At 46.0% G+C, this 12,609-nt stretch overlaps 1 protein-coding gene across 2 annotated transcripts in view; it reads left to right on the forward strand.

Moving 5' to 3' along the window:
- Window positions 1-3,613: 3,613 nt before the first annotated feature.
- The window catches only part of PTH2R (parathyroid hormone 2 receptor), a 2,104,896-nt gene continuing 2,095,900 nt past the window's right edge, over window positions 3,614-12,609 (forward strand). For both annotated transcript variants that reach the window (XM_073558211.1, XM_073558212.1), the window contains exon 1: window positions 3,614-4,147. In XM_073558211.1, coding sequence (XP_073414312.1) covers window positions 4,076-4,147 — 72 coding nt within the window. In that variant the 5' untranslated portion in view covers window positions 3,614-4,075. The remainder of the gene's footprint in view (window positions 4,148-12,609) is intronic.

The raw sequence follows: 12,609 nt of genomic DNA on the forward strand, positions 1-12,609 counted from the left end.
CTCCAGGTCATGCTGTGATTTCTGTCTGCTGCCAGCCCCATGCCCTGTGCCTCTTGCTTCCTGTCTGCTCTCTGCATGCTTCCTGCCTGTGTGCATAAGGGACGGCTCCGGCACTCTCTGGTTCTTATGGAATCAGTGTGCACCTGCCTGTGCAATGCCCTAACTCAGTTAGTGTCTTGCTGCTGAGCTGACAGGCCTTGTTCTATGTTTCGCCTACTCTGGAGGCTTTATTCCTAGCTTTGCTTTGTAATTGACTGTCTCCCCTCCAGGAGGCAGAATATCCTGTGTCTTTGTTCTAGCCTTGTCTTGTACCTGTCTTGCCACCCTCCAGGAGGCAGAATATCCTGGTCTCTGTGCTATTGCTCTTAGCCTTGACTTGTACATGTGTATACCCTGGTCCCTGTGTCCTTGGTCCTGTAACTTGTCTTGCACCGTTACCTTGTCAGAACTCTGTCCTACCTCTGTCTGTCAGTCTCCTTGTCTTTGGCTTCTTTCCCTGCTGTGTCTTTCCTTGTGTCCTCTCTGTATGCTTGTGCTCCGCACTCTTGCGGCTCTGCTTGTGCTCTGCAATCTTGCGGCTCTGCCTGTGCTCCGTACTTTTGCAGCTCTGCCTGTGCTTCGCCTGTGCTCCGCACTCTTGCCGCTCTGTCCATGCTCCGCACTCTTGTGGCTCTGCTTGTGCTCTGCAATCTTGCGGCTGTGCCTGTGCTCCGTACTTTTGTAGCTCTGCCTGTGCTTTGCCTGTGCTCCGCACTCTTGTGGCTCTGCCCATGCTCCGCCTGTGCTCCACATTCTTATGGCTCTGTCTGCTCTGTACTCTTGCGGCTCTGCCTGTGCTCCATACTCTTGCGGCTCTGCCTGTGCTCCATACTCTTGCCGCTCTGTCCGTGCTCCGCACTCTTGCAACTCTTCCTGCTCTGTACTCTTGCGGCTCTGCCTGTGTCTGTACTTTTGCAGTTCTGCTTTGTTCTGGTTCTGCTGCTGCAGAACCTCTTGCTGCTGCAGAACCTCTTGCTGCTCTACAGCTCTTCTCCGCAGCATTGTGGTTCTCCTCCTGTGTGAACAGGTCCAAACCTATTCCTTCATACTTCTTTTCTTCCTGCCTGAACCAGTACCTGCATTTGCTGTGTGAGAACAGGTCTCTACCTATTCTTCCATACACCATTCATTCTTGTCAGTACCAGTACCTGCACCCATTCTGAAAACCGGACCCTACCTATTCCATACACCACTCCTTCCTGCCTGTGTCCCTGTGCCTTTCCAGTTGGTCCCTGCCCCTGAGTCTCAGACATGCCTTCCTGCCCTGTGTCTCAGCTGTGCCTTCCTGCCCTGTGTTTCTGCCACGCCTGCCTGCCTTGTGTCTCTGCCATGCCCGCCTGCCAGTGTCTCAGACATGCCTGCCTTCCAGTGCCTCAGCCATGTCTGCCTGCCAGTGCCTCAGCCATGCCCACCTGCCAGTGTCTCAGCCATGCCCGGCCTGTGTCTCAGTTGTGCCCGCCTGCCTGTGTCTCTGCCGTGCCTGCCTGCCAGTGTCTCAGCCGTGCCCACTGTGCTCATCTGTCCATCTGCTACTCGTGCCTGTCACCCAGTAAAAACCAAGGCAGCTGTCTTAGTCATGCCCCTTCCACAGTAGTCTGGTTTGTGGCACAGTGGGGCACAACCCCCTGGCTCACACCCACCAGTCAGGGCGTGAGTGTGACACCAGGAATGGGTCATAAACAGAAGACACTTGCAAGAAACGACTGAGACTTAATCTCTTGAATCCACTTATTCATTTTGGCTAGTGATGAGCAATTATACTCGTTGCTCGGGTTTTCCTGAGCATGCTCAGGTGGTCTCTGAGTATTTTGCCATGCTCGGAGATTTAGTTTGTTTTGCCGCAGCTGCATGATTTGTGGCTGCTGGACAGACTGAATACATGTGGGGGTTGCCTGATTATTAGGGAATTCCCTCATGTATTCAGGCTGTCTAGAAGCTGCAAATCATGCAGCTGAGGTGACAAAAACTAAATCTCCGAGCACACCAAAATACTTGGAGGTCACCCGAGCCTGCCCATGGAAACCCGAGTAACGAGTATACTCGCTCATTACTAATTTTGGCTTTAAAAACAGTATAAAAAACTGGTCAAATCGCATTATTTCTGAGATTAACAATTGTTTTAAATGCAGTGGTTTTTCAAGATTTTTGCATTTTCTCCATATTTGCAGTATTCTCTTTAAAGCAGGAGTCACACTGCCGTATTTCTCGTGCGATAATCGCATTGCACTGTACGGACTGGCCAGTACCTCTCCTGACCTGAGCTTGACAGTGTGATGGATTACTATGCAGCTGTCAAGCTCATGTCAGGAGAGCAGACAGCCAGTGCGAGTTTTCCGATGCGATTCTCCCATGAGAAATACGGCAGTGTGTCTCTGCCCTAATCTCTGTAAAATTCTCCTTATATGATAAAACTCTGAAGACGGCCTGACAGAACAGGTATCTGACTACTGGAAAGTAGCTCTAAAGGGTATTATTGATATCTGCGCTTGTGTAGTGATAACATACACTTGTTCCTCACTGAAAAAAGCAGGGATGTGTTTGACCATGTGATCACCAGTGTCTATGCGCCTCTCTAAGGCCACGTCACGCATTGAGCATTTGAGGAGTTTTTACCTCAATATTTGCAAACTAAAACCAGAAGTGGATAAAAAATACAGAAGTGGTGACGTGTTTCTATTATACTTTTCCTCTGACTGCTCTTGACTTACAAATTGCTGAGGTAAAATACTGACCAAATATTCAACATGTGAACGTGGGCTTAATTTGCTTTTTGTGTTCCTGGTGAATTTCACATACTTAAGAAAGTGGCCAGAATCTTGACCAAATAAAGCTACATTCTGTATGGCCATTATTTTACCGCTCTCCTTACAGGTTTCAATCCTGCGCATACCCCAGCAGTGTCTTACTGTAAGGTTAGTCATTCATATACATTGAAGGACACCAAAAGCACCTGCTTATTGGAAGCATGGTGGTAGCATTTGGGCATCTTGGAGTTAAGGAGAGCAATGCCAGTAAAAGGACTTAGTCTGCTCAGTAATTCTCATCTTTGATTGACCCATGATATTTCATACACACATAATGCATATTGTGAGATTTCTCTGGCTGAATTCGCCCAGGCGTTCATCCCATGCAATTAGAAGATTGCACTTTCATGTTTGATCTTAATGGTTCTTTTTAATTTTCTTTAAAAGCACCAGATGAGTGACATGCAGGCTTTAGTTCAGGCCTTTCTCACGCTGCCTTGTGAGGCTTGTTTAGCTCCTGAGGGCATATGCTATAGTGATTGACCTCATCTGCAATGTTATTGGGGAACTTTTTGTGGCATAAGAACGGCAATATGCCCGGTATGGTAATAAAAATTCTTCTTCTCATGAAGAGTTCACGTTCCTCAGTCAGTGATGTAAATCTATAATTAAATCAATTTATTCCTTTAAACTCTGAATAAAAGCAAAATCGAAATAGGGTTAATTCAATAGGTCTTAAGCGGGCACATGGCACACTTTGTGATATTGATTCACAGCTAGCTCTGAGTAATTCACAGAATAATGAGGACATCAGATGACGGCTCCACAGGATCACATAGGGCATCACGCAGGTTGTCATGCACCGAGCTTGCAGCGGAGATCCTACTGCAGAGGCTGCTCTCGCCTTGTGTAGAAGGCTGCAGCTCAACTTCCATGGTATCTGCTATCTGCTGGCAAAGGAACAGCTGAACTACCATTTCTTTCTCAATGATGCAGCTCTCCTGATTCTGCTGCTGTATGCAGATGCATTACCCATTGTAACAGCTAACATGCCCAGGGAGGCTATGAAAGGCATGGCTGTCAGCAAAGAGGAGGGCACCAGGAATCAGCTGCTCCATGGTTTCATCCACGCCAGATAAAGTTGGGAGGCAATCTCTTCTTAAGGATTCTGATTGGGAATTGGCTTCATGAGTCTACAAAGAGAGCGTGACATTTCCCAAGTATGGAATGCTAACTTGCCTTTTATATTGTGATTAATTGTGAGCAATCTGAGGTGTCTGTAAATCCAGCAGATGGCTACGTATTGGAGCTACTTAATATTGGGGATGGCGGTTGCTTTCCATGAATTTCTAGTAAAGGCTCAGGTAAGAGATTTGGATATTTATAACATTATTGATAGCAACAGTGGCATTTATTGATATGTGCACCAGGCATAAGCAATAATTAATCATTGGTTTGTCACTACTGTTAACTTCTGGAATAAGAACAAGACCGGCAATATATTTATTGACTTTTTATCACCATAATACTCACCTACCTGATAAGTAATGATATACATAGATAGATAGATAGATGCACACATAATATTTTCTTTTTCGTTTTCTGAATTATAATGTAGTTTATTTTTATAGAGATTACTCAATTGATGAAATTGATCCCTACATTTATTCCCTGAACTATAATACTATTAAGCACCTTAAAATCTCAAAAATTTGCTACCGTATATGGTCCTACATTTATGAATAAGCAGCATGTGTGAATAAGTGACAGGAGTAAAATGTCCATTTCATTGACAAACCTGCAGCGCAATTCCTGTGAAATACTCTAGAGGGAGCCAATTTGCTGTGAATGGAATATTTTTCAGCTGTACTGTGCTTTTTTCAAAAATAGGCTATTGCTGTGATTTTTTTTTTTCTAAAACTATAACTTTTCCTCATTCTGTAGATTGTTTTTTTTCAGCTTACAGTTCTACAGTAGATTAGTTTCAGTGGTACACTGCTTTCTAGGCTATGTTCAGTCTTCTTTTTGGACATTCATTCCATTTGTTTGTTGCAGTTTGAGGAATAGACGAGCAAAAAAATGTCAAAAACAGAACCATCACATAACTGAAGCAAAAGGAAGCAAACGGTCCCCGTTGCTAATTATGAGTTCAGTCTCATTTCTGTTTTGTGGATGTTTATAGAACAGGAGAAGAAGTGAAGCATGCAGAACTTTATTTTTCCACTTTAAGTGTTGACACAAAATGGAACCAAAATCATCCCCATGCAAAAAATCAATGGGGACCCTATGCTTCCATGTGCACTGCTTGTACATTGGATCTGTTTCTGATATTACTACAGTAGTTCCTATAAACAGAACAGACAAGCAGAAAGTCAAAATGCAAGTGTGAATAGAGCCTTAGCTGGTGAATGACCTCTGTGTAAGGCCGGGGTCAGACTCGCACGAGTTTCTCGCATTGCACTCGCAAGTGTGACCCCGGCCTTACACTTGAACTACAGCAATGCATTTTACAACATGTGACTCTTATATAAATTACTGGCCATGCTGCCATTAGAACTTTGTGTGCAGTAACTTGTGGCTAAATCAAGCATATTTAATCCTGTAAAAAAAGCGATCGATGGGCAACATTTTTTAGTTATGTCAACTTATCAAAGGAATGGAGACCAAAATGTGTAATGATCCTAAATTCTCAGGTACAGAATTTGTTTTCTAACATCTGCATGGAAATGGTTTTCCTATAAATGGGTAACATAAACAGTTCTTCTGTGATAACTCCTGTAGCTTGCCTATTGCCTACTGCTTCTTCTTGCAGTCAGGTCAATGTTCAATACTTCTCACTTAAAGGGCTCATTCAGACATCAGTTTTTCTCTTATGAGTCCTATTTGTGTTTTTATCAGATAGCTCTCATTCCTATGATAGTCGGTGGGGTTGTTCACATCTCCAATTTTGTACTTGGACCAAGTGATTAGCATAAAAGCCCAGAGACTTGCCAGATATTGATATGAATGTCAGATAAAACTCGCCCATGAAAGTCTGTGAATCTGAGAAAAACAGACATCACTTGGAGGCCATCTGTGTGCTGTGTGTTTTTCATGGACTGTTTGAACCTTCAGAAACAGAATCTTTTTAAGTGAAAACAACTGAAGAAACTTTGACCAAACTGAGGACAAAAACTGACACTGATGACACTGATCAAATACATTGATGAAGCTGAGGATGTTCTTAGCACTTAAGAAAAATCCCTGGCATGTGATTGAGCCCCCTACTCATGGATGGTGCATTTGTGATATCGGCATTATACAGTAGAAGCAATGTGGGGCTCTGCCTCAGAATGTGTTGTTGGTTTATACCTGAAAATATAATATAAATATAAGTTATGTGTTCTAAATTACTAGCCATGGGCCAAGGATCTTTTTTTACTGTTATATTCGTAGTTGGAAATAAAATTTCATATAAAATAAAGTACTTTTTGTTCTAACTCACAGGGATTAAAGGCTAAAATCTTGACAGAAAAGTTGTCTATGTCAACCAGTGTCTGGTGTGTCTGGGGCCTACAGGAGGAACTGACTATAAGGGCCAACTATAGATAGGGCCGCCATCAGGGCACTACTGCCCTGACTGGCATATGGGGCCCGATCAGGAGAGGGGGCCGGCATCGGGCTCTGTCTCCTCTACCCATCAGGCCCCACTGCCCCGTCCCCAGCGGCAGGATTCTGCCGATCAAGTAACTGAACCTGCATCCAGGATGCAGGTTCAGTTACTCTATTGCCGTGCGGGCCCGCACGGCAATAGATAAAGCTGCCAGCCAATCAGAGGCTGGCAGCTGACATCAGCGCGCACGGCGCCGGCGTCTGACGTCATTATCAGTCGCTGGCGAGTGCGCGCTTTCAGTTTGGAGTGAAGATCGCTCGCCGCTGGAGTGCGGCAAGGTAAGAGGAAAGGATTTTTTTAAAATTAGTATTGAAAGCGACAAGCCGGGCCCGGCAGGATGGCGAGGATGGAGACAGGCAGGATTGGAGATACTGGGGGCAGGATGGAGATGGGCATGATTGGAGATACAGGGGGCATGATTGGAGATACAGGGGGCATGATTTAAGATACAGGGGGCATGTTTGAAACATGGGGGCATGATTGGAGATACAGGGGGCATGATTGGAGATGGGGTATGATTTGAGACACAGGGGCATGATTGGAGATATAGGTGTACGATTGGAGATACAGGGGGCATGATTGGAGAAACAGGGGGCATGATTGGACATACAGGAGGCATGATTGGAGACACTGGGGGCATGATTGAAGACACTGGGGGCATGATTGGAGATACAGGGGGCATGATTGGAGACACAGGGGGCATGATTGGAGACCACTGGGAGCAGGATTGGAGAACACTGGAGGCAGGATTGGAGACACAGGGGGCAGAATGGAGACATGGTGCAGGATGGAGACAGATGGGGCAGGATCATGGGGGAAGAATTGGAGACACAGGGGCAGGATTAAAGACATGGGAGCAGGATTGAAGAGACAGGGCCCAGGGTTGGAGACAGATGTAGCAGGGTTGGAGACAGATGGGGCAGGATTGGATACAGATGGGGCAGGATTGAGGCAGATCATGCAGGATCATGGGCAGGATTAGGGATGAGCAACTTTGCCTTTTTTCGGGTCGAGTCAGGTTTCATGAAACCCGACTTTCGCAAAAGTCGGGTCGAACGAAATCGGCCGACTATAGGGAAAAGTCGGAGGCCGACTGAAAAAAGAAACCCAATGCAAGTCAATGGGGAAGCAAAGTTGGCAGGGAGTGGAAGACAGTAAACACACCTACAGTGCCCATTTCAATGCCAAAAACATCAATTCTTATAACTGAAGCTTGTCAACCTTAATTTACTTCCTAATAATATTTAGGCATTGAAAACTGGGGGTTATTTGGCTAAAGTTGTGGGGGGGGTTGGGCTGGCTCCAGGTTTTCATGTGGCCTGGGCCAAAGAGTGTCAGTGCGCCCCTTTAACACATACCACAACTCATGATGCTCCGATACGTCACAGAAATATAGGTATAGTACAATGACACATACTTCACTGCTTACATGACATGACTGATCTATTTTAAATTGTACAATAGCTCAAAAACAGGACAGTATATTACTCCATACAGTATTACGGCCACCACGTTGTGCGCCATACAGAATAATGAGCCCTATATATTTCTACATACCAAATAATTAGTCACATATAATGTTCCATACAGTATCTGATGAGCTCCACATAATGCTCCATATATAATGGGCCCCATTTGTAATGCTCCAGTATATAATGGGCCCCTTAGATGCTGCTCCAGTGTGTGATCTGCCCCATTTACAATGCTCCCGTACATGATGGGCCTCATGCATGATGCTCCAGTGTATCATGGGCCATAATAATGCTCCATATATGATGGGCCCCATTTGTAATGCTCCAGTGTATAATGGGCCCCTTAGATGCTGCCCCAGTGTCTGATCTGCCCCATTTACATTGCTCCAGTACATGATGGGCCTCATGGATGATGCTCCAGTGTATGATGGGCTCTAATAATGCTCCATATATAATGGGCCACATTTGTAATGCTCCAGTGAATAATGGACCCCTTAGATGCTGCTCCAGTGTCTGATCTGCCCCATTTACGATGCTCCAGTATATGATGGGCCCTATTTTTAATTAACCCAGGCATGGTATGTGAAAAGAGCTTCATGGAGTAATCTGAAGTATGTGCTTCCTCATCCTTCACTTTTGGTGTGGGTGAAGGACACAAGGAAAGGGGTTGCTCCTGACCAGAAGCCTGCAATTACGACTCAGTGCTTGCATTTTTTACAACTTCAGAAGAGGAGGCGATAGAGCTGGAGGCTGTTTCATCAATGTAAGCCACAAACAGTTCCTGATACTCTGGCTTTAAAAGCAGTCTACCTACTCCCAGAAAAGGGAGCCTTACAGGCATTCCAGAGCTACACCATGACGCTGGCTCAATACCTCCTGCCTTAGCTGCTATTGGGTTTTTGGCACTACCAGTAGATGCACCACCACCACCATCAGTACCAGGTGGCCCTCCACGCCCACATCAGCGTCCTCTTCCACCATACTTCCTCATGTTTTAGAAAATGGACCCAAGATACCAGCAGATTTATGGTATTGTGTCAAAAGCGTACAGCTCTATTCAGTCTAGGGATAAAAGTAAATTTCCGTATATATTTCATGAGGCATACACAGACGCTCACAGGCTCAGTATGGATTACCCACTAAAATAAGTTGAAAAAGGGTCCAGTATCACCAGATACAAGGTATATATAGTATAGTGTAAACATTCTGATTCTCCGTATACATTTCAGGAGCTAGACACAATTGCTCTCAGGCCCAGTATGGATTACACAAGAATATGAAAAGCAGTAAATGGGTTATGTAACACAAGCGTACAGCTGTATACAGTGTTGGGGTAATCTTAAAGTTCCAAATATATTGCCAGAGTAACAGACAGACGCTTACAGGCTCATTATGGATTACACCAGAATCTAAATAGCTAAAAAGGTTACTGAATCAGAAGCGTTCTGCTTTATACAGTGTTGGCCAAATTGAAAATATCGGTATATATTTCCGTTGTCACCCTCAGACACTCACTCAGTTTGGTTTTGACTATAATAAAAATGTTGTAGAAAAGGTCCTGGATAACAAGATAGCAAGTATATATTTTTTAGGGTACAATTGAAATCTCCATATATATAGTCCCGTAGTCACTCTCAGACACTTACACAGTATGGATTTGACGGTAATGCTAAATGTCGAACAATGGTACTGTATAACAAGATACAAGCTGTATCGAGTATAGTGCAAAAATTTGTTTCTCCGATTCACCATATATATAGAAGGCGTAACCCACACACGCTCACTCACTATGAATGATTTTGGTGAAGGTGGACTGACAGACAAACAAGCCGGTAGTGAGAAGAAGAGGAGTAGCACTGTGTAGGTGTGAAACCGCTAAGATAAAGAGAAAGGATGCATTGTTGTAGCTTTCCCATTGGAAGGCAATGGAGAGTGTAGGAGTGGGACACTGAAGGACTTTACAGAGGTCTTTCAGCTTTGGCCACTGCACACACGACAATTCCATGTCTTCCCTCAAACTGCCTGCCCATGTATCCTCCTACAAATGCATTACAGCCTGCCTCTGTTCGCACAGCCTCTCAACCATGTGCAGGGTGGAGTTCCACCTTTTTGCAATGTCTATGATTAGGCGGTGCTTGGGGAGGTGAAGCAATCGCTGCAGCTTCTGCATACGAGTGGAGTGGATGTTTGAGCGGCGGATGTGCGAGCACAGTCTTCGCGCCCTATGTAGCAGGGATGTTAACTCCAGATAATTATTAAGGAAGCACTGCACCGCCAGGTTCAAAATGTGAGCCAGGCAAGGTATGTGTGTGAGTTTTGCACGGACTACCTTTTGATACGGCCGTTATCACTGACTACCTTGCCTGCCTCAAGATGTAGGCTGCCCAGCCATGACTCTGGTTGTCGCTGCAAGTAGTCAGCCAGTACCTCCGCAGTGTGTCTGTTGTCGCCCAAAGACATCATCTTTAAAACAGCCTGCTGACGCTTATCACTAGCTGTTCGATAGTGGGACACCTCATGTGCAACACTGTCAGCTGCGGATGGAGTGCTCGTGCGACTGCGCTCTGTGGACAAGCTTTCGCTGATGGAGAAGGAGGAGGGTCGAAAGCCTACAGCCAACTGTTTCCTATACCATAGGCTAGGCAGCACTGTTCCACCGCCGCTGTCCCCTGTGGAGACTGCATCTACCACAGTAACCCAGTGCGCAGTGATGGACACGTAACAGCCCTGGCCATGCCTACTGGTCCATGCATATGTTGTGAGATGCACCTTTCCACTCACTGACTGTTTTAGTGCATTGACAATGCGGTCTTTCACATGCTGGTGGAGGGCAGGGATGGCTTTTCGAGAAAAGAAGTGCTGACTGGGTAGGTCATAGCGTGGGACTGCGTAGGCCATGAGCTCACGGAAAGCTTCGCTTTCAACCAAACAGTAGGGCGTCATCTCTAATGAGATTAGTTTGGCAATGTAGGCGTTCAAACACAGTGTACGCGGATGAGAGGATGAGTACTTTCTTGTCCTACTCAGAGTGTCTGGTAGGATGAACTGGACTGGAGAGCTACATATGGGGGAAGTAGCGGTGGAGTGAGTGGGGCTTGGTGATGGTATTGGTGGTGATGGCCTAGATTCAGTGTTGTGTTGCAAAACCATTGTGAGTGCTTTGGCCTTGCGACGACACCTCCACATTTAGTGCTGGTGGTGTGCTTAATGGTGTCGGTGGTCTTACAGTGGGGGAAGCGATGGACCGTTGCTGGCTACCTTCAGTCGGAGCAGGTGCACATGTGCTACCTGAGGTTTTGTAGTCCGTCCACACTTGCAAGTGCATGTTGATTAAATATCTAAGCATGCAACTGGTTTTCAAATTTCTGAGTTGTTTACCTCGGCTAAAGGTCCTTCCACACTTCTTACAGGTAACCTTTGCCTCATCAGTAGGATTTTGGACAAAGAAGTGCCACACTGCACTCTTCCTACTATGGTATACATTTTCTAGCCTTGCACGCTGTGCTAAGTTGACCGTCTGGCCAAGCTGTCCTGCAACTCTTAGTTTTTGGTCCACGTTTTTGGACATCTACAGGCCTGCCAGATATCTGCTGCTGCAATGTCAATGCCTGCTGCGGATCCTTCTCCTTATCTGAACTATTGCCAGCGCCACCCTCCTCCCCCCTAATGGATGCCAATCTGGGTCAAGAACTGGGTCATCCATCACCTCCTCTTCAAAGTCATCTGCACCTTCCTCTTTACCTTCCTCTGTGTCACCGTGTAAGGTGGTATAGTATGCGGGAAGGGGCACCTGAGTTTCATCAAGGTCAGATTCTGGCTCAATAGACTGCGAGGGCAATGTAGTGCTCTGGGTCAATGAACCAGCAGAATCATCTAGCAGAGGCTGTGCATCAGTGCACTCCATGTCAGATTCATCTTGGACTGGGGAATTCAGGATTTGACAGGATAACCCAAGCATTGTATTGTCACGATGACCCGTCCTGTGCGAAGCAACCCGCAGGCCGGTAACTGAAAGAACAAGATGCGGCACGTGATACTGTCCTGTGTGACACGGCCAGCCGGCCAGTAACGAAAACAACAAGACAAGGGGAAACAGTTACAATGGTGGGCCCTGCGATAGGGAAAGGGGACGTGGAGACCTCCTGCACTCCCCTGAGTCAATGTCTTTAATGCTCCTAACGTTCCCTAGGCCGGTTCCGCACCAGGCACCGATCAGGAACCTGTCGCCCTAGCACACCCTACACCTATCCCTTGCTAGGGAGCTGGGTGGCGCAGGCACTGGCCCCACCGCTGTACTAATACACACTAAGGAAAAACACAAACAGGGAAACACCACTTAGCTTTATCTGTTGCTCTTGCTCCTGGCAACAGAGTCCACCACCAGAATGCAGCTCTCCTCCTGATTAGCTGCCAGCAAGCTCTGCCAGAGCCAACAAGGAAAGCCCCTCTGACTCCTTCCACACCAGGGTTCAGACAGTGCTACAAGGAACGCTCTCCAGCTCCTTCCTCCACCAAGGATGGTTGAAATGAACACTATAACCAACACTGATTGCAACACCTGAGACTCTTTTATAGCAGAGTCAGAGCAATCACACCTGCATTATAATCATGTGCACTTAACTAAAGAAACCAGAGTGCAATGACACTCACCACCACCAGGGGAAAAAACTTAGAGCAATTGACACCACAGTGCAATAATTCT

This window comes from Dendrobates tinctorius, unplaced genomic scaffold (assembly GCF_039654945.1).
Source record: "Dendrobates tinctorius isolate UK_male_01 unplaced genomic scaffold, ASM3965494v1 ptg000254l, whole genome shotgun sequence".
NCBI classification, from domain to species: Eukaryota; Metazoa; Chordata; class Amphibia; order Anura; family Dendrobatidae; genus Dendrobates; species Dendrobates tinctorius.